Source organism: Sinohyriopsis cumingii, chromosome 7 (assembly GCF_028554795.1).
Source record: "Sinohyriopsis cumingii isolate HCF-2022 chromosome 7, ASM2855479v2, whole genome shotgun sequence".
Classification (NCBI taxonomy): domain Eukaryota; kingdom Metazoa; phylum Mollusca; class Bivalvia; order Unionida; family Unionidae; genus Sinohyriopsis; species Sinohyriopsis cumingii.
Genome location: NC_142967.1, coordinates 197,269 through 220,187, shown reverse-complemented (window position 1 = coordinate 220,187; position 22,919 = coordinate 197,269). Strand labels below are relative to the sequence as shown.

Sequence of the window (22,919 nt, the reverse complement as noted above, 5' to 3'; positions counted from 1 at the left end):
CATTATATTGATAATCAAGTTTGTTAGTAGACCAGTCTGTACTTTTAAAGAAAATGATGTCAGATGTTAAGTGAAACAGGCTTTTACAGTTTGATATGTGGATGAAGATTGTTAGAGGAGATGGATCATTTTAAACTTCAGAACTTTTCCGATCAGAAAAAAGGACCAATCAGCACCTTAGAAATTTGAAAAGATGAATATGAGAGTAATGTAATAGAGCATTTGAACTGAGCACAACATCATGCTCATTGCAGAATTTGTTGGCTTTACAATCATTCAGAAAAAGTTGGACGTGTAGACTAGTTAAAGTGAGTGCATCTTTCCAAGGTTTGGATGTGTTGTCCTATTTACACCTTGGTGGATTGATCAGATATTTCAGTGCTTTGTCTTAGTGACATTTTTCAGATTTCATGAGTTGCCTCCCTTTGTATGTAACCAATCCATATAAATATGGATATAAATATTTTGTCAGTAATTGTTGCGCATGTATTCTGGTTCTGGTGCACATTGATTTTCGTACATTATTGCCAAATACTTTGACCTGCTGCAGGTCTGGGTTAGCAGCAAATATAAATGTACATTTTTCATACATTTTCCTGCAATTATGGCATGTAATGTATAGATTACACTTTTTGTGCTCAAATGACACTTTTTTCCCACTTGTATTAGCAAACATTGCTCTCTCTGGTTAGGCATGTGTGAAGTATTTACATTATTTTGGGGTCAAAGGTGAATATGACTTTGACTGAAAGAAGAAAAATGGTTTCTGCACAAAAGTTTGTTATCCATGTAGAGGAGTGTTAAGTATGGGCCATGTGTATTTACTATTCTTGGAACTCATTACATTCTAGTTGGAATACTGTTCAGTATTTGTATTTGTCGATGATTTTTCCTAATTGATCAATTAATGATAATCTGACAGTTACCATTTTTCATGAGTAAAGCATCCTTTGTTTTACTGGTATGCACTATGGCACTTTAGAGTATATATCATAATTCATTTTTACTGCTTGATTACTTGTGATAAAAAGTGAGACTCTTGATTGCCTTTAATTGTTTACAGGGCGTTACTTTGATGAAATCTCACAAGACACTGGCAAGTTCTGTTTTGGTGTGGAAGACACTCTACGAGCCCTAGAGATGGGAGCTGTGGATATACTTATAGTGTGGGAAAACCTAGATATAACCAGATATGTACTAAAAAACCACCAGACAGATGGTGAGTCTGATGTTGTGGTAACCTTTTATTGTACGATATTTTGATAGTCTTGCTGAAGTATTAAAAGCTGGTTAAAGTTAATTACTGTTAATTAAAGTTAATTAACATGATGATGAAGGGTTATATCTAGATACAGTTCTTGGTGACAAATTGACCAGTAAACCTTGCATTAATTTAGAAATGAAAATTAACACATTAGAAGCAGTAGAGGAATGGTATGGAACTGCAGTCCATTACTGGCACAGGGTAAAAGGAATGTCCAGGGCCAAATTCCATTGTTTTAGCTTCACAAGCTAATCATGGTAGGGAACCAACAGGAAATGAACTACAGGTATAGCCGACCGCATTAATAACTGAAGGAAGATATTCACCTTTTTCAGGGCTACAGAATTTGCCAAAAATTATAATTCCAAAGCTTTTAATCCTTTATAGTCTGATTTACAAATATTATGGCATAGATACCACAGACAGAAATCAAGAAATATTTACAGTAAAATCTGTGTGTGAAAAATTGCAAACAGGTTGTAATAGCATCATCTCTAAGGTATACATTTAATATTGTGGTAACTGGCAGTGTTTCAAGCCGACATGTCTAATCATTTTCTGTTGCAGAGGAGAGAATTTTGTTCTTGAGGCCAGACCAGGAAAAAGACAAGACTTATTTCATAGACAAAGATGTAAGTTAGATTTTGTGATACAGCTTTCCAGCTGTCTTTACATTTAGCATATGTTTGCTTTCTGAAAAGAAAAAAAATATTAGTGTCATCATAAAAGTTTCCTCCCCGAAATGAATGCATTGGTTTGTCAAGAGACATCAGTTGGAAAAGACGTCATATGGTGAAGGGTTTCTTTCAAGCTAGGGTTTCAATGGCTATTTCATGTTAATTGCTTTAAATCCATTGTTATAAAATTTTGTTCAGGTTTTGGGGTCGAAAAGAATGTGTGGAAGCTTCATTTTAACTTGCTTGTGATGTATAAAGTGAGTTTATGCTTTGACCCTGATAGTATCTAATATGTAAATGGGTTAAAGTTTTGTTTCAAGTTTATATGGAGAAGCTTGCATTTGCCTGATCTGTAAAAAAAATTTTTTTATTCAGTTCATAAGGCCAAGCGATTTGATGGTATGACTTCTCATTTATTATACATTGTCTGACCATCAGCAATTGCGTGTGACCACTGTGGTGGCCATTTTAGAGGGGTGGGTGGGTGTATTCACACATGGCATCTAAGCCTATCTCATGATATCGGACAAGTTTGATAATGTTTCAGATCCACAAATCTGGTTATCTTGCAGCTGATTACATGTGCTGGCTGCCACTGTTGAGGCTATATTTTTTATTGGTTCTCATTAATACTGGAAAATACTCCAGAAGGATTTTCACAATAATCAGGATCTTTCGATATTAATGGGGTAATCACATTGTACAAGCTGGATTCAAATTTTAGGGTGAAGTGATATCTCCATTGCTGCCAACCCTCAAAATTTTGGCATGAATTTCACGACTTTTTCAGTGATTCATGTAACGTGCCAAAAATTGTGAATTCCCCAATTCTCAGTTATTTTAAATCTTTAATAAAATAACCGATTTCCTGTTAAGTGCTAGTCATGATATCGGCAGTTGCCAAAATGGTCTGGTACTGCTGTCACAATATTAGTAGAACTAGAGCTAAATGGTACAGTTGTCCCGGTAGCAAGCAGTTTAGTGCATTTTAATTTATATGTATAAGAGTAGTTTTACAAATGCTTTTGAGATAAACGGGGGCCTAATTGGAATTTTGCTCCGCACATGCGCCGCAGACACTTATTTGAATTACCATTTGGCATCGCATCTTGAAATGTCTTCACCAACAAGGAAATGAAATGTATTGCACACAAAGTGAAGTTTAGTTTGGAATATACCAAAAATTGTCGGTACATTCGGCCATCGACCTCTGATATACAACATGCTTTTTGCACGCAGTGTGCCACAAATTTTAGCATCGGGCATGGTGGTAGAGATGATGTGAGGAAGCACATAGAGGTTGGTAAAATTAAGAACTCGCAGCAGATTTCAGTTCTGGAATATTTTAAGCCATTGACGGAAGACCTGCAAGCTACCAATGCTAAAGCATTGTTTGTGAGTTTTCTTGTTGAACACAATCTACCTTTATCATACGTTCCAGCAAATATTCCCAGACTCATAGATCGCTTCACGAATTCATGTCAAAATTCACTAATTTTTATCCCTATTTTCACTAATTGCAAGCCTGGAGGGTTGGCAGCTATGCATCTCTCCCCACAAGAATAGGGTGAAGTGGTGGGAAAATTGGAACAAGTGTTTGGAGAGGTCATATTTAGAAGAATTATAAAAAGTCCCATAAAACAGCTGTCTTGTGAAATGTTGGATTCAGATAATATCAGATGAGAAGGAATAATCATTGCACTGTATGAGAACAAGAAACCATTGTATGGTTTTGTTCAGCAGAATTTTTTGTTTGTCAATTTTTGCAAAGACGTTTATTTAAGAAATTAGTTACTATTCAAAGTGGATGAGAGATATTGAGATACCATCTATTGGCCTGCTTTTCCTGCTTTTTAGGGGTGAAATACAATATGAACTATAACTTAAATAGCAATCAGTCTGTAATTCTCCCAGGAGTAATCATTTCTTTGTGATTGAGCCACAAATGGGCAGAATTTTAGAAATCAATTTTCTATGGGAATTGCATATTTAGAAACATTGCAAATGTTGCTATTTGAGAAAATATGTCAGGCAGTGGGACATCTGTTGAACCTGAATGACCCCATAGTATGGACCCTCAGTCAGATTGACAACTTTTTACCACTCTGGAGGCCTCATTCTGATCGGAATTTGAACAAGCTTGATCATGATCTCAGATAAGTTTGATATGTGCCACCCACACATAGTAATGAGGTGATGTTGAATTTGATTGGCTGAAATTATTTCCACTGTGATCTGATGAGGATCTTGGATGAGTTAGATAATAAGCACCACCCAGATGATTGGATGAGCTTTTCAACAGTCTAGCAACTTTATTCCTCACAAGATTTTGATTAAACTTGTTTAATAGTCTTGTTTCATCAAGAGCTGGGATGGGCAAGATCGGTGTTCAATTATCACGAGTCTTTGATTTGCTGAGCTAGTAAACACATTTGGTGTACAATGTTTTGATTGGATTTTTATCGGATATTTCATGAACCTGGTTGCTAAACTTATATTTTCATGGTGGAACTAGTTCTTGGTGATTTGCTTAGACATACCCAGGTAAATCGTTCAGAGGCCTTCATCCCTGCCTGAACAGATTTCTACAGCACATCTGGTTCTTGTCAGGAGAGCCTTGCATCAAAAGAAATTTCAACCTTCTGTTATGGGGAAAATCGAACAAGCTGGAAGGCCCTCCACTTTAAAGATTTACAAAGGAAAGTGGCATGTTTTTAGGGATTGGTGAAATGTCAAAAGTATTGTCTCATTATCGCAATTGGCTAACCTTCCTATCTTTCTGAAAATAAAAGATTAGTCCCTATTATGATCTAGGGTTACTGCTCAATGACCTCCAACACATTCAGGTAATATGATAGGATGGATATTGGGCACAATAAGGCTCTGTCAAATCTACTCTACAGCTTAGATCTAAGTAAACTAGAATTATTTATGTTGCTGACGGAAAATACTTACATCAGGTTTTGTGCATATATAAGCAAACAACAGACAAGATTTTTCTCCGTTTAAAGCAGAATTCCACTTTTCTCCTAACTTGAATCTGATTTTTCTTGATATAGTCCTTTATTTTTAATCATCTCCGATCCTTTTTTTTTTTAAAATATGGTCTGTTCAGTCCCATCCCGCAACGACTCTCGTAAAAAGTATTCTTATTGGTCAAAAGTTTAAATTCATCCAATGAATCTTTGTGTAATGAAAACTGATGGCAGTGGAAAGAGGCATGCTTGCAGCAAAAAAGAATGGTGTCCCGAGTTGTTGAGAGTGGCCATGACACTAGAAGTTTAGATAAAGGTTTAAAAAAACATATGGATGTGGGAATTACTGGAGCGAAAATTCGAGATTTAGTTGGTCAGTTTATAAGAAAACTGAATGCTAGAGGACTGGTATTTTTTGACGTCGATCATGGTTGGAAGGTTTTGGAACAGCACCTACAAAAGAAGCTGCATATGGAAAAATTGAATCTCAGAAGGCATCTGGAAAAAGTGCAGTTACTTACTATAAGAAAAAACATTTCTTGCATGAGAGAACAGCTGTAGTTGTCTGTTGGAATATGCGAACTGCATGTCGCCAATACAAGCACCAGCTTGAAAGGAAAAAGGCTCTCATTGAGACGATTGCACATTGAGCCAAAAAAGTCAGTCAAAAAGGAAGGCTAAACAAATATTTGCCAAAACCACATAAAGGGCTAGACTGGAATATCAGCAGGTTTTGCGTCCATTGGAGAAAAAGACAAGTGAATGTATTTATTTTACAGATTTTTTATGAAAAGAGAGAAGTATAATGTATTTGCTACAAAAATTGAGACATTATTTTGACTTAATTATGATGTGGACACTGACATGCACTTGAAATAACTTGAGCACCATTAGTATTGGAGAACAAATTCATGTGACAATAAATATTGTGAAATTATTCAAGTCAGATTGAAAATTTTAGATAAGTTTGTTTGTTTTTCAGATGATTATTTTGTTATATATTATGTTCATAAATTGCACCAGGGGCAGTTTTGAATTGATTGTAAAATGCATTTTTTGGCTGTTGGCCACCTGGTTGGAGGCTCTGCACCATGAGACCTTGTCCGCCGTTGGAGGAGGCCCCAAAAGCCCCCTTTCAAATTTTCAGCATTTTGGGGGGGAATACGAAAATCATGTCTGAAACAAGTTTCATTTTATTTCATTGCTGAGCCAGCACCCTGGATGAAGTTGACCATGCATGTTCTAGACTGACAAGTAGGCGAATTAGACAAAGTTATTTATAACCAATGAATGCCAGTTTTTAGGCAGTGTTAAACTTTGGCACTTGTTAAGGGTAGAAAATGCACTTGGATTTATTCACAATGTGTGAATCTGCATCTACCCCCCCCCCCCCCAATTGATGAGTATGTAGTCGGGTTTTGTCCTGTCATGATGAAAGGTTTTCCTTGCTTATGAATATCAAGTCTCAGTAGAGATTTATGTTATAACATAGTGATTTATAAAGAGAGCAGGGGGAACATGGCTGCATGAGTTGTTATGACTCAGATTTACAGTTTAGTGAACCCCACAAATACCGTATATTCTCATTTACAAGTCAGATTCATCTCAGAGACCCAAATGAGCCATTGCATGGTGTGCCACCAGATCTAGGTCTTTGGAGTTTGTTAGGTGTATTCAGTAGAACAAACAACAGACCATGATCTGCTGGCACATTATCTGATGGCAGATAAGGCTGTGTGTTGTTTGCAGTTAAGAAAACATGTGAAATTCTTCATCTTACATGTACAAAAAAATCTCCAGTATTGTACAGAAAATGCGACAGAGAAAATAGGCCTGATTATTTATTTTTGATCATGAGATTGTGTTCTTCATCCAGTGTAGCACCTTGGATGAACCCAGGGGACATTTGCTTCATCAAATTGTCTGTGTAGTGTACCCACAAAATTTGCTAAGTCCCCATATTAGAGCATTATAAAGGGATGCATGTCCAAAATATGCCCCTTGGACTGATAATTTCAGGTGCTTAAATGTTGATAAGTCAATATTATTTCTTCTCTTAAATGGCCATATAACAAAGTTTTGTGGTTTAGTCTTGTGATATTTCTTGAGGTCAGAACATCTGGCCTGTTCTCTCAGTTCTTAGGCATGAGAAGAAACTGGTCTTGGTTGCAAATTGAATTCACAAGAGAAAGCAAAAGTCAGATTACGTAGGGTTCAAAATACACAGTAGCAATTTACAAAGTTTGTTGTTTTATGGCTTGTAGCTACCTTGTGAAAAAGAATTTTATATAGGAAGAACTCTGTGACATAAGGATTCAATTTTACTGAACAAAAAAACTTACTTTTTATGAGTATCAAGGTCAAATTTGCTGATGTCAGAATGAAAGTTGGTTGATGATATAAGTAATTTCTATAATGTTCTTGCAGGTGGTTTCAAATTGACAACAAATTTAAAAAAATATTGTTTCAAAAGCGTCCATAAGATTCAGTTAAGTTGAATGTGTTTACTATGCAGTTTATTGTCATTTGCAACCAAAGGTAATAGAAACAGTATTCCATATGAGAGAGCAATGAAAGTTTAATAGCAGTAATTGTGTTGAGCAGCAGAGGCCAAATAAGTGTATAGTAAAAAAAAAGTTAGACTTTGTTCAAGTTTTTCTGCTACCAGATTAAACAGTTGGTAGCAGAGAATTGATATCTTGTACTTTATGTTTAATTCCAACTCTGTCAAGATTTTGAATTATCTTCCAGAAATCATTCCTGTAATGCTTCATACTGTATAAACAGTAACGGAATTGATTATAAACAATAGCATAATTGATAGACAGGTATAAGCTGCCTTAATGTTGTTTGTCCTTTTTCTCATTCAGACTGGTGTAGAGATGGAATTGATAGAACAGATGCCCCTTCTTGAGTGGTTTGCCAACAGTTATAAAAACTTTGGTAAGAATATACTTAGGAATTATTATATTCCCTCTGAAGCATTCTAAAATGTGGTATTGTTGAACTGAAAACTAGTTTTCTTCATCAGTGATACAATTTTAACAAATCTAAAGACTTGGTAAAAGTGTGCAATTATAATGCAGTGTATACGCAAACAGGATCTATACTGCCCTTTTTATCTGAACTTTATTTTAGCTTTTATCTTTTTTAATGGATTTCATTAATGAACTGTTACATTCATTAATATATATATATATATACAGCTGCTGATCTTGTCTATATTTGCAAAGGGATTCCTTCCTTCGATTTATTATTATTATTATTTTTTTAAACTTGTATTTACTCAAAATGAAATTTAAATATTGCAGTGATTCATACTTTTGCTGTTATATGTTATTTAGTGTAAATACACAGTAGATCAGCAGCATTTATATAAAGGGACATAACTCATTTACATGACTACCAAGGATATTTTCATTTCTACACAATAACTTCTCACCAATCTCCAGTTAAAAATACTTTGTGGATGACTTGCTCATGGATCAAGGAAGAAACCTATTAAATTTGGGCAAAAATGTTATAGGCAAGGTCATTATGACTGAAAATAAAATGATTTCCTTACAACAGCATTAGTTTGCATCACATGCCATGATCAAACTTTTAGGATGACTTGCACTTAGGCCATGATTTTTAAGGTCAAGGCTAAGTGTCACCGACTAAAAAGTATTTAAAAAAGGCCTTGACATAATAAGTTGTAGAACATGTACCTTGACCAAAGTTTGTGAAGGACTTGCACTTAATTTATGGAATTGGTCCTTTTTATTTTGGGCTCAAAAAGGTTAAGGTCAGGGTCATTGTTATTTTAAGAAAAAAGGGGGTTTGTGGAGGAACTTTGTTTGGCAAGTTTCTTAATGAAACTTTGTTGATGGCTTGTACTTAGTATAATAAAGAAAAACCCATAGATTCCAGGATCTGTAGGTTTAGGCCATGGTTTTAGCGAGTCTGATAAGGAAGTAAAGTATAGTGTCAAGTGTCTACATACAGGACTATTAAGCTTAGGGCCATTAACAGTTAGGAAACCCTTCTTTTGCATACTTGTCATTAAAAGCTTTTCATGTATTGCTTATCATCAGTGACTTCAGTGATTGATTAGATGGTCCAGTACTTTCCTTCTATCTTAGGAGCCACACTGGAAATCATAACAGACAGGTCGCAGGAGGGAGCACAATTTGTGAAAGGATTTGGTGGAATTGGAGGTATGTTCAAACAGTTACTAGACAAATCCACTTAAATATATGCTATCACTTAGGGCAATAAATTGTCTAAAGTGTACAGTATATACTTGCTTATAAGAGTCCAGCTGCAAATTACACAGACCCAGATCTGCCATCACATAATACACTGGCAGATCTGGGTCTCATCAGTTTGTTAAGAGTAAACAGTAGAACAAGCAACATAGACCCTGATCTGCCATCGTGTTATGCCACGCCAGATCTGTAATTTTGTTCTTTGCAGTCTGATTTATAAGTGAGTACAGATGGTATTTCAACAATAAAACCTTGTATAGCATACAGTTGGGGGACCAAGTTGTTCTATTATAAACAACTATTTACTGATTAATAATAAGACAACTGATTACTGCTATGACTTAACCAAAGTTTTTATGAAAATTGTTAGAAAAATACAGGCTGTGGTTCAAGGTATCCCTTTTATGGGTACGGCTTTTTTCCAACGTGATTCATTATGCCATGGTTCTGGCCATACATTGGTCTCTTAAGGCCTTGTCACTGGAGCACTTGGTTTTACTGTACTGTGGTAAATTTGAGCATCTCTGTGATTATAAATGAAACCACAGGGGAAACTTGTGATTTTGGTTTGTTGACAAGAAAAGGCAGCTTGATCTGTGATACTCCTTTCAACAGAAGACATGGTCTTAAAAAGAATTGAAGAAAGACACCATGGGTGAGTATATTGTGAGATAATTAGAAACAGTTGTTGATTGACCAGTCGAGAGTGTGTTACATGTTTAGGCTCGAATAAACAGTAACACAGAAAGAGTGAAAACAACAAGCTTTTTAAATTTTAACAATTTATTTTACTGGAAAATTCTGTAAAAATGAATAAAGGCAAAGAACGTAAGGTTTCAAGAATCAGATCCAGAATAATCCATGAATTAAATTGCAAAGTCTAGTAATAAATGTTCTAATAATTTCAAGTTTGAATCCTGATGGAAAATCCAAAATGGATGACGTATGCTGTAGTCAGTACTGTGCTTATCTACAATTCCTTGTAGAAATACAAATAATGGCACTCCAGTGTTGGAAATCCAAATTAAATTTGTAAGCAATGCCTTTCCAAAATTTCTGTGTGAGCACTCCTAAAAATATTTCCAGAGAAAAAAGAATTTAATCATTTTGAAATCCAACTGATCTGAAGAAAATTATAGCTCAAATCTGGCTACAACAAACTAACTTGACATCAGTGTAAAAAGCCCCCAAAACTGAGGATCTCTCTAAAACAAAGGTTATATTGTATTATAAGATGCAGTTTTGAAATTCCCCCAAGTTGCGAAATCAGAAGGGGGGTCATGTGATCATGTTTATATCACATACACATAATATGGCCTTCATTAGACCAATAATGTTTGGTAAGAAATAATAAAGTTAAAAAAAGTTGTTTACATCTTAAACCCAAAGCCCCATCATGACCTTGACAACAACCAATCATTTTAAAATAAAATAGAACTGTGTTTACTAATTTTGAATCAAGGTCAGCATCCAGGTCAACACCTGGTGTTGATGAAAGGAATGATTCAGGTCAACCAATTTTCTGGGAAAATATCATCTCCAGTGAATAAATTTACATTATTATTGTAAGAAAAATAAAAATAAAAAATTTAAAACTGACAAACAAACAATTAAATTAAAATAAATATATATTAAATCAGATATAGGTAACAAGTGATAGAATGGCAACTATGGGTATGTGGTTAAAGTATATATAGGGCTTTGACAACCTTTAGGTACATGTCAGGGTCAATAAGACTGCAATAATAATAATAAAAGTGGAACTTTACACACATTTCACTGAGCCGTTGTCATTCAAAAGATTCCTGTTTTGGGCCTTTGTCTGTCAAAAGTAAGGTCATTTATGATGGTTATGCTGTTTTTATCTTGAACATGGAGTCAAAAGCACACAGCATGGATCCAGCTCTGCTGTCATTGAGTTAGATGCCAGATGATAAAAGTCAAAAATATTTTTATGCTTGTCATGTGCGGGGCCTTGACTTGTAATGCTGGGAAATGGGTCAGTTTGGTTTCCATTTGGATGCGCTTTGAGCACAGGTAAAGGCTGTATATCTATCTTTGATTGCAGTGACAGAAGTGGTGGTGGTGAAGAAGCTATTTTGTCTTCAGCCCCACTCGTGAGGTTTTAAAAATTGGACTTGTTGACATTACATATTAGCTCCATTTCATCAATAGAAGAGTCTGATTTGCCTTTACCAAGCACTGATATTGATTTTTAAAACTTTTTTAAATTGTCACCCTCTTTCACAAAGGCTAAGCACATGCATACACACTTTGATATTAACATAGAATTCTTAAAATGGATAATGTTTGCAACTTTGAAAGGATGAAAGTGAGTATGTTTAAACCAGATGTGGCAGCCAATGTTTTTCCCCTGCAAAATTCTTATCAGAAATTAGTCCCAATTTCAACCAGAAATGAAGCTGATCTTGCAACAAAGTTTCATGCAGTATTTTTTCTTATACAGTAATATTTTGAAAACGAGACACATGCATGTACTGAAAGGTTTTATAAGTAACATTTTGACAAAATGGGAAACATGTATAGACTGACAGCAGATGGAATGTATGAACTGTAGGATTTTATCAGTAACATTGACAATAGGAGATATGTGTAGACTGACAGCAGATGGAATGTATGCACTGTAGGATTTTATCAGTAACATTTTGACAATAGGATATATGTAGACTACAGCAGATGGCATGTATGAGCTGTTGGATTTTAATAGTAACACAGACCTGCTAGCTCTTATGATTTCGCCTAAGTCTTACGAAAATTACCCTTAAAATACATACTTATGGCATGCTAGCAAAAACTACAGAAAAATTATGGCTGCTGAAACATCCAGATAATTAGTTCATCCATGTTTTATTAGGATCCGGGTTTCATCTTAGAATTAGTGAAATTAGTCAGGGAACCAGACTAACTTTACAGCAGCACCCCAGATGCTTTAAAATGCACCTGTTTGTTCATGTGAAGCATCTGTATGATCAAACTGTTGATTATAGAATTTTTTAAATGGCGTCCAGAAAGTGATGCATGTTTAAGATGAAAGGGAAAATAAGCTTCTAGAAAAGTGTTACTAATCAACACAGAAGAATAAAACGGAGTATTCAGATTCTTGTGAATAAAAGCTGGAAAGGACACAGTTACGTTTATTGGACATCACATGCCAATGTTTGTCTCGTGGTGGGAGATTGATTGCCATCATCATGTGAAATGGAAAAAAATTTCCAAGAATTATGTCAAGTTGAGAGATAACAACAAACCATTGAGCTGCACAGGGTTTGGAACTAGAGTTTTTACAACGGTACTAATGGTAAATAAAGTCTATGCTTGCTTTGCAAACTTTTCATTTGAACATAATGTTTATTGTCGATGCGTCAAACTTTTAATTACATTATCCAGCTTTACATTAGCAGTTATTGATATTTTGTTACACCTTACTGAAAACTAGTCAATCTTACAACAACAAAAAAACTGCCTTACTGAGACAGACTTGTCAGGGTTGGTAGGTCTGGTAACAATTTGACAATAGGAGATAACAAGGACTTTGATCTTAAGAGTAACATTTTGACAATAGAGACATGTATGAACTGTTGGATTTTGATGGCAACATTTTGACAATAGAAAATAAGCAAGGACTAGGATTTTAAAAGAAACATTTTGACAATAAAGACATGTATGAACTGTAGAATTTTAATACAGTAAAATTGGTTATGAGAGACCACCCTTCTGTCAACAAAAAGCGGTCTCTCAAGACAGGTGGTCTCTCATAGCAGATTTGTAGAAAAAGGCGTGTTTCCAAGGTCCAGTTTCAGAACAATTTCAAGAACAATAACCACAATCACTGTACATATATTCTATTCTTTATTAATAGTTCTAACTAAAATATTGTATGCATTCATCTAAATACAAAATTATATAGCAGTAAAGGTATACTTTTATCATTAAACATGAAATCACATTTACATTTGAAGATCACATATTTTAGCATATGAAATCGTTTCTGAATTACTTATTTTCCTTTATAACAATCTTTAAAAAAATTCTGACGTTTAAACTGCTTTTTGGTGAGTGGTCTGCTCTTTTTCACTTCTTTCACTTACAATAATTGTTTTCTCCAGCCTTAAAATTTGTCTCTTTTTAGTTGGCAGTTTGTCCATTGTTATTAAGGTTCTAGGTGTTAAAATTATTAGTGCTCAATTGTAATATCAAACATTAAAAATGGTTTTGCCTGGGCTGTGGGAAAATATGGAAAATCTATACATGTGCATTGCATATCTAACAATTAATGAAATAAAAAGAAACAATCATACCATCCAGGAACAGAAACATTTTTTCACACAAAAGTCAACGGCTTCATTCACAGATCACATACAGGGATTAACTCGAAGTAATGTGTGTTACCTGGTCACACCAACTTGAATAGACAACAGCTTTATGATTGGGTTGTAATCACTTAACATCGGGGGAAATACAACAAACATCACAAGTCGAACACTATCAGTCGAATCCTGCACATGTTTCTGGTTTTTCATGGTTTAATATACAATGACCTTATTCACCCCCCGGTAATACGGATTAACTCTTATCAGCAAACAATATATGTGACCACTACATCAACTTGGGCACTACAACGGTAATTCATAACATGTACATTAACCTGGTTTACAGACTAGTTTCTTTCACCAGTAGCAACAATCCATTTTTTTATAATATTCCTATTATGTTTTTTTTTTATCTGAACAATTATTACTAATCAAGCGGTCATTGTAACAGTTGATTACATATAGGTCAGTGGTGTCTGTCTGTTCTTGCGATACAGTTGTCGATAAGGATGACTGGTTCTATGATAAACCCGGGAAGCAGGCTAAGTGCGGGAATAATTAGTCTGGTTTCCTGCTTTTTATGCTCCCTGCATTGCTCAGCTCTATACAAATAGCGGAGAACAATGCAGGGAGCATATGAAGCAGGGAACCAGACTAAGAAGTAATCTATGTATACTTTAGTCTGGTTTATGACAGAAACTATAAAACACTATAGGCATAGCTAACATAAATTCAGACCGGTAGCCACTATTAAAATCCTGCAGTCCATACATGTCTCTAATGTCAAAATGTTTCTATTAAAATCCTAGTCCTTTCTTATTTCCTATTGTGAAAATGTTACTATGAAAATCCTAGTCCCTTTTCTATTGTCAAAATGTTACTGCAATAAAAACTACTTGAATGACCTCTGCTATGAGCGACCACCTGTCAATTCCGACCAGGGCCCCAAGTGGCTGAGTGGTCTAAAACGCTCTCTGTTACGGATCACTGCCATCTCACCTCTGTGTGGGTTCGAGTCTCGGATTCGGCGAATGTGGGTATGTGAGAAAGCTTGCCAGTAGCTTCTCTTGGGTCAGTGGTTCTTTCCGGGGTTTTCCCGGGTTCTTCACCATTATTATTGGCCGCCATGTATAGCCTATCGTGTGCTGAAAAATGGCATTAAACCATACAACAACAACAACATCAATTCCAATCACAGCTGCAATGCACTGATCGATTTTATTATTTAAAAGCTGTTATGTGCAACCACCTGCTATGAACCACCGGAAAGCAAAAACAAGGATAAACTCCACCAACCTTTATTTAATCCCCATAAAAATGACCGCACATACGTTCTTAATTAAAAACAATTTTTTTTAACAAATATCACCAGATATTGTCAGTTTTAACTTGAGCACTTTCTGTGACGCGATTCTTGCATTGCGATGAGGGTTGGGAGGGATTTAGACAAATATGATACGGTAAGTATTTTTGAAGAAACATAATTTACTATAAAATTTCATTTCCAGTCCAATACATGACCAAATCACATTAACATCAGGAGGAGGAGGAAATATAGAGCATCCAACCTTTCAAAAGAACTATTTTTAGCAATAAGAAAGGAATTGCATTCTATATTCTGAAAAATGTCTCCGTCATTGTACATATCAGGTTGTCTCTGTCATATGATGCACCATGTGCAGGAAAAGCTGCTGATAAATTAGAAGAACTCCTGAAGTATCAAGTTGGCACTCCACTCTACCTGACAGTGTACTTCATATAGATAGAGTTGATTTTTTCATCTTATTTCCCAGCTAAAAGACCCAATAACTGTTAGAAACAATTTTCCTCTTTGTCAGGTTATGAAACGAATAATGGTTCTTTACCATTCTAATGCTGACTGTAAGAGATTGTTCAGTATAGTTCACAAAAATAAAACTGAATTCAGATCCAGGCTTTCTAACCCAGCACTTAGTGCTTTACTGGTGTGCAAAACATTTATAATCTCAGCTGGTACAAAGTGTTTTGAAACATAATATGAGAGTCAGTTGCTTTTTAAAGCTCAGAGTGTTATATACAAAAACTTGAAGCAGTAATTGATGTTAAAATTCCAGAGGGATAAATAAATCATTTTGTACATATGCTCATTGAATTTTTATTATGTTATATGTGTATTACTCTTTTTTTTTTGCTCGAATTAATCTTTTTGTCCACTTGGATTACAATTTTTCCTTGCCTGGGGTTGGCATGTATGTTGATGTACTTATGAGTTTATTTTACAGATTTGTTATGAAAAGAGAGATGTATAATATATTTGCTGCAAAAATTTAGAAATTATTGTGACTTAATTACGATGTGAACACTGACAAGCACATGAAATAACTCAAGCATCAATAGTATTGGAGAACAATATCATGTGACAATAAATATTTTGAAATTATTCAAGTTGAAAATTTTGGTAAGTTATTTTTTCAAATGATTATTTTGTTATATATTATGATCATAAGTTACACCATGAGCAGTTTTTTATGACTGGACCCCCGGATCGTGGGCGCTGATCCTTGAGACCCCATTGCGGGAGGACCCCCAAACCCTACTTTCACATTTTCAGCTTTTTTTGTGGAATAACAAAATCATGTCTGCATGTATGAACTGTAGGATTTTAACTAATATTTTGACAATAGGAAATGAGCAAGGACTGTAGGATTTAATAGTAACATTTTGACAGTAGGAGATGTGTGGACTGACAGGATTTTTTTAAGTCTACCTTCATTTTGTCAGCACTTAATCAGGGTGACATTCATGTACTCCCTGTCCATCTGTCTGTCTGTAATTCACTGTTCTAATAAACCGTTGGATGGAAATGCACAAAACTTGGTACATAGGTTGCCCATGTATCTTCCATAGGCTCCCAGAGAGGTGTCCAAGGTGAAATATACAAAGTTGCAGGTACATGGCATTTTAATACTTTAACAAAACAGTGGTAGGGGCATCTAGTTTTACACATACCTATCAAATCCTATTTGTACAGTGGATATACTGTACTCATGTAGAAACCCAACTGCAAAATGCACAGCCAGATCTCTCATTGCTTAATGCACTGGCTAATTAGGGTCAGAGCGGTTTGTTAGGAGTAATCAGTAGTACAGACAACATAGGCCTGGATTTGTTAGGAGTAATCAGTAGTACAGACAACATAGGCCTGGATCTGTTATCAGTAGTACAGACAACATAGGCCTGGATTTGTTAGGAGTAATCAGTAGTACAGACAACATAGGCCTGGATTTGTTAGGAGTAATCAGTAGTACAGACAACATAGGCCTGGATCTGTTAGTAGTAATCAGTAGTACAGACAACATAGGCCTGGATTTGTTAGGAGTAATCAGTAGTACAGACAACATAGGCATAGCTGCCAACCTTCCAGGCTCACAATTAGTGAAAATAGGGATAAAAATTCGTGAATTTGGACATGAATTCGTGAAAAATACCATGACAATAACTCCATCCACTCTGACTACTCCGACTGTCATTACTACCCTATATCAAGTTCGCAAAATAAAAATAAAACACTACATATATGCAGAAATATTTATTTATCAAGACTGATACTATGGCAGACTTGAACTTCCTCAACTGCTTGATCGTAAATTTGCTTTCTAAACACTAAAAATAGTTCCGACTTCTTGCCTGCTGGTTGATCTTGGGGACTAAAATTGCTGGCAAATTTTCTGCAGCTAAGGAGACCCTAAAGTCTGTCATATTTCCTCACTAAAGAAAATACTCTTTCGCTGTCACTATTGCTGTGAGGAATGCACAGGAGCTGCAGCATTTTTGGTTCTTCCACATGAAAATTTGGAAGCGATTTTCGAGTCCGGGAACATGTCAGAACAAATGTTTAGCATGGTCTCCAGCTGATAAAGGTAGATTGTGTTCGACACAAGAAAACTCACAAATAATGCTTAAGCGTTGGTAGCCTGCGGGTCTTCCGCCAATGGTTTAAAATATTCCAGAGCTGAAATCTGCGAATTCTTAATTTTCCCAACTTCTACGTGTATTTTGCAACCGACATTCTTCCTTACATCGTCTCTGCAATGGCACACTGAGTGCAAAAAGCATGAATGAATATCAATGTTTAATGGCAGAATGCACGGCCAATTTTTGATATATTCCAAATTAAACTTCACTTTTTGAGTAATACATTTCTTTTTCCTTGGTGGTGAAGACGTTTTCAAAATCTTACATGCGATGCTGAACGGTAACTCGAATCAGTGTTTTGACGCATGCGCGGATCAAATTTCCGGTTAGGCCCCAGTTTCTCTCAAAAGCACTTGTAAAACTGCTCTTATATATATAGATTAAAATAGGCTAAAATGCTTGCGTCCGGGCCAACTGTACTAATCAGCTGTAGATCTACTAATATCGTGACCAGCGGCACCGGACCGTTTCGGCAACTACGAATATCACGACTAGCGCTTAATGGGAAATCGGTTATTTTATTAAAGATTTAAAATAATTGAGGATCGGAAAATTCGTGAATTTTTGTCTTACGGCGTGAATCCGTGAATCGCTGAAAAAGTCGTGAAATTCACACCAAATTCGTGAGGGTTGGCAGCTATGCATAGGCCTGGATCTGTTAGTAGTAATCAGTAGTACAGACAACATAGGCCTGGATCTGTTAGTAGTAATCAGTAGTACAGACAACATAGGCCTGGATCAGCTGGCACATAATGCTACAACAAAAGAGGGTCAGTTTTGTTTGCAGTCTTACTTATTAGCAAGTATAAATGACAAATAAAACTTAAAAAGTGTTCATCTTGATATCATAGTAGCAAATTCAAAAAAAAATTGCTATTCAGTATGAATAACATTAGCATAGTTGTAAATTTAAATTAGAATTTACTTTTCACTATTTTGAGAACAAAATATGCATAGTCAAAGAGCAGATTTTTTTTCTTCTTCCTGTTATTGGTAATTTTTTTGAAAAATTTGCATCCTGCCAGCAGGTAGTAAATGGTCTGGTCATATGCTCCCATTTAAAGCAGAATAAAACTGCTTATTTAGAAGGTCATTGTGGGTGGTAAAAAAAAAAAGCCTGATGTTGTGAAAAACACCATCTTAGGCATTTCCCCCACCCACCGGACAGGAGATAACATAATTTCTCATCATTTGGAAACCTCTTTCCTGGAATTAGATGCAAGTCTTTTAGTGAACAAAATTAGTTATGTTTTGTTACAAAAGAAAAGCATATATGATTTTTCTTTCAGGAATTTTACGATACCAAGTCGACTTTCAGAGCTTTAATCCAGAGCTAGACACATTAGGAGAGGATTATGATCTTGATGATTATTGAGCAAGGTGATCGTCTGCTTCAAACAGGCAAAGAGCACTGATATGAGTGTGGCAAAAAACAGATTTTCGTTGACTGCAATGATCTGCATCACTTTCCTAAAGTCATTCAATCTTATTCTTCAGCAGCTTTACCATTTTAATGCTCTTCCATTCATGAGTATTTATTCCATACACAGCATACCACTTATATTTAGCTCCAAAAACATTTTGTAAAAAAAAACTTATTCCTTGAGGGGAAGTGAACCAAAATTATCACACATGTATGGATGTGTGAATTTGTAAATTCCATAGCAAAGAAACTTTTCTACTTCATTTCATGAATTATTTTTTTTTAATTTTTAAAGTGTTGTATGCATTCATTTTGGTTTATTATAATGAGACAAATTTGAAAAACACATTCATTATTCATGACATTTTTATTTCGTATGACATTTGTTTATTTCAGGAATTACAAAATTATTATTTCAGTGAGTATTTATCAATTTCTTCACAAGTGTATTTGAAGAATTGTATGTTGTGTTGTGATTTTTTAATGAAGTTACTTGCCATAGATGAGATCTAATCATGATGCATTTATCAGTTCCCTTACATGTTGATTAGAAAAAATTATTTGTAATGATTGCTTAATTCAAAAGAAGTTACCTTCCATGGCACAGTACCAAGTAAAACCTAAATGCTCCATTTAGCACACAACAAAAGTAATCTGTTCCAAACTGTTTCATAGTATATTCAGATTGTATACATATGGTTTCCGATCATATCGTGCAAATACATGTACTGCATTGTTGAATGACAGTTCCACCACTCGGTGTGACAGATAAGGAGAGCTTATGGGATGGCCTGTTGTCCATCTGTTAGCACAGGCTTATTATCACTATTCATAAACTACTTGGAGGATTGCTGAGAAACTTGATGCACACATTCATGTCAAGTTCTGGTTGATCATTAATGAAAATGGTACCACTGGCTTATTCAATATGGCTGCTACTTGGACCTTCTTGAAAATCTTGTCCTTACTACACCTGAACAGATGGGTTTTGATTAAAAGATTGTTTTCTTCTTGGTCTTGAAAAAAAAATTGTGATAGTCTGATATCCAGATGGCCACCATAGCAACCATTTTGAAAATTGTATTGCTACTCCTCCTGAATGGAAAGTCATATCAAATGAGGTTTTCACCAGACGAATGCTTGAGATAGTTGGTTCTAAACAAAAATAGTGCCAGTCTGATATTATGTATGGCTTCCATGGCAGCCAGTTTGAAAATCTTGTTATCACATCTCACCATAAGAATTCTTGTACAGTTCATCCCAAATGAAAATGATGCCTATCTGATATACAAAATAGCTGATCATGACAGTCTTGACATTTTATCACTACTACTCTTGATGTATGGTCGTAATATGGAGTTCTCACGAAAAGACTTGTGATGCCCTGTTAGTACTAAATGATAGCAGTGCCGATGTTAATCCAGTAAGGGATCTTGATATCTAGTTAATGTTACTCCAGAATGGATGGCCATGTTGACGTGGACATTTAATCAAAAGGTGGTCTATAATATCTAGTTTGTCCTGAATGAAAATGCCAATCATTGGCGACCATTTTGAAAATGTGATCACTACTGCTTTTAAGTGAATGGTCATATCAGTATGGAGTTTACATTAAAACACTTCTAACTATATATTTTGTTGATATTATACTAACATATAAAAAATAAATTTCTTTCATTCAATATAAAGTTATTCCTGTATTAAAATGCTGCTTCTCTAACTTCCAAAATGTCCACCTTGATAATATTATATTGATACTTCACCTGAACAGTGGTCTGTTGACATAAGGTTTACAGTAAAACACTATTGCAGCAATTTGTTAAGTGTTTCTGAATGTAGTTGATAACAAGCTTACCTTCAACATGGCACCATTGTGGTCATCTTGTACTGGCATGTGGCTTGCTAACAGATTTTAAATTTTTAAAAACACACGACTTATATAGATTCAACTAAATTTTGTAGCACTTGAGTATATCTTGACAATTTCTAAGACACGACACCTGGTTAATGGTCAATGGTCATAACATTAACTTTGTTTTGCACTTGCATCTATATAAGAAACATGCTAAGGTTATTTCATGTGGGGGTTTTTTCTTCTCAGTATGACACCAAACTGTTCTTATTTTCTATTTGAACCAAGGTTTAATCCAAATATATTCCTTAGAATTTTGTACAACATAACCAGTTGGAGAACATTATGCAATTTTTTTTTCTCTGTGCTTTTATGGAGCATTAATAAACTCTATTATTCACATGTATATAAAAATTCATTTTTAAACAAAAATTTGCAATTTGTTCACAGTTTTGCTGCAGACATTCTTTGCCTGGTAGAGTCTTTGCAGTTGTGATGCATAAGTCCTCAAAATGTGAGACAAGTGCGTCTTAAAACGGGTGTGAGGTGTACATTTGAGTAAAAATAATTGTTAAGTATGTGTATGCCATCCCGTGTGATTTAAGAATAAAAGGTATGAACTCTCAGTCTTCGCTTTTTGTTTTTCAGGATACAAGTTTTTAGTTGTACCTACATTATTAGTACAAGGCAGAATGTGTCTGTATTAGTATCACTGTATCAGTGACAATAGTTTGTCAAGTAGCTCGATCAAGATACTCAAAAAATGATACAAATCAATATTACATGTGGATAATATAAACAATCATTCTTTATTATATCAAATTTTTTTAAATTCCAACAAATGCTCAACTTGTAGTAAAAATATTATGTTCAGTAAACATAACAAATAACGCTACAAGAAGTAAACAGATTGACCTGTAGTCGGCTGTAGTTGCTGTATACACTCAAGACCCCTCCCTTTTTTATTTTTTTTTTTTTTATGGCTGCAAAAAGCTAATTTATCTTTGACCCAGGGGTATACTTTGCAAATTAAATATATGTAATGGGTGACTTGTTGACCAGTTATAGTCGATTATAAAGATTATTGAGTGGAATATATCGCAAATAACTTGTCAACTTATCGATCTATGTGTATTGAATTCTGTAATAAAATTAATACATAGTGGGAACCATGTGAATAGCATCATGAAAACGACGATGATGATATTCTGGTATTTTGTTCACATATCAACAACTTTAGTTTCCAACATTACCCGAAGATTTATGAAATATTTTGCATCACACTTTGATAATGATCCTGACATGAATCAGTTTTCAGTTTTAAATAAAACGATTGCCAACTCGTATGCAGGCATATGTGGTAGTTTGTTGCATAGGTGCAAAATGGTCAAGTTATGAGAAACGTTTTACAAAGTAAATATGCTTGCATAGCATTAAATGTGCATTGGAAGTCTTATACACCACTCCCTCGATATTTCGCACCCTGGTAACATGTATTTGAATATTTTGAGATACAGTGTATTGGAGGTGAGCTGCTGGTATTCAGTCCTAAGTTCAGATTGTTACATTTGTTACAGGTAGTGATGATGCACCATCTAGTTCATAGGCAAGATGTCACATTTCATGACAGGATGTGGTAGTATGGTGGCTCAGCTTCTACACATAGTAATGCACAAGCTATGCACAGAATTTTAAAAACGGGATGGCAGACTTTTGATACCATGTTTTGCATTATTCATAAAACTCCTGCTTGCATGAAAAGTCATTTGGCCAAATTCATAGTGTAAAGCAAATGGGCTAATTGGTAGGGAAAAGGTTTCAAGTTATAATGGTTAATGAGAAGTGTCATTTGTATGTATACACAGTTTAGTGAAGAATTGGTATTTGAGTATTCACTCAAGCTTAATTTGCAAATGAAATTTGAAATTAATTTTTTGTTTTACCGTCTGTTCATTCAGCCACATTTTGTGACGATGTTACTATATTTGTTACATTCCAGTGCTGGGTATGTGAGAAAGCTTGCTAGTAGCTTGTCGTGGGTCGGTGGTTCTTCCTGGGGTTTTCCCGGGTTCTTCCTCCACCATTAATACTGGCCGCCATGCATAGCCTATCGTGTGCTGAAAAATGGCGTTAAACCCCACAACATTCCAGTGCAGTTTGCATAAATGTGTGCCATACAGTTTGTGCTTTTCC

At 35.1% G+C, this 22,919-nt stretch overlaps 1 protein-coding gene across 1 annotated transcript in view; it reads left to right on the top strand.

Annotated features, from left to right (window-relative positions):
* The window catches only part of LOC149794619 (eukaryotic peptide chain release factor subunit 1), a 43,689-nt gene extending 22,337 nt beyond the window's left edge, over positions 1–21,352 (top strand). The window contains exons 7-11 of the mRNA XM_089964230.1: positions 1,064–1,219; positions 1,832–1,896; positions 7,787–7,859; positions 9,041–9,115; positions 18,741–21,352. Coding sequence (XP_089820356.1) covers positions 1,064–1,219; positions 1,832–1,896; positions 7,787–7,859; positions 9,041–9,115; positions 18,741–18,826 — 455 coding nt within the window. The 3' untranslated portion in view covers positions 18,827–21,352. The remainder of the gene's footprint in view (positions 1–1,063; positions 1,220–1,831; positions 1,897–7,786; positions 7,860–9,040; positions 9,116–18,740) is intronic.
* The last annotated feature ends 1,567 nt before the right edge of the window (positions 21,353–22,919 follow it).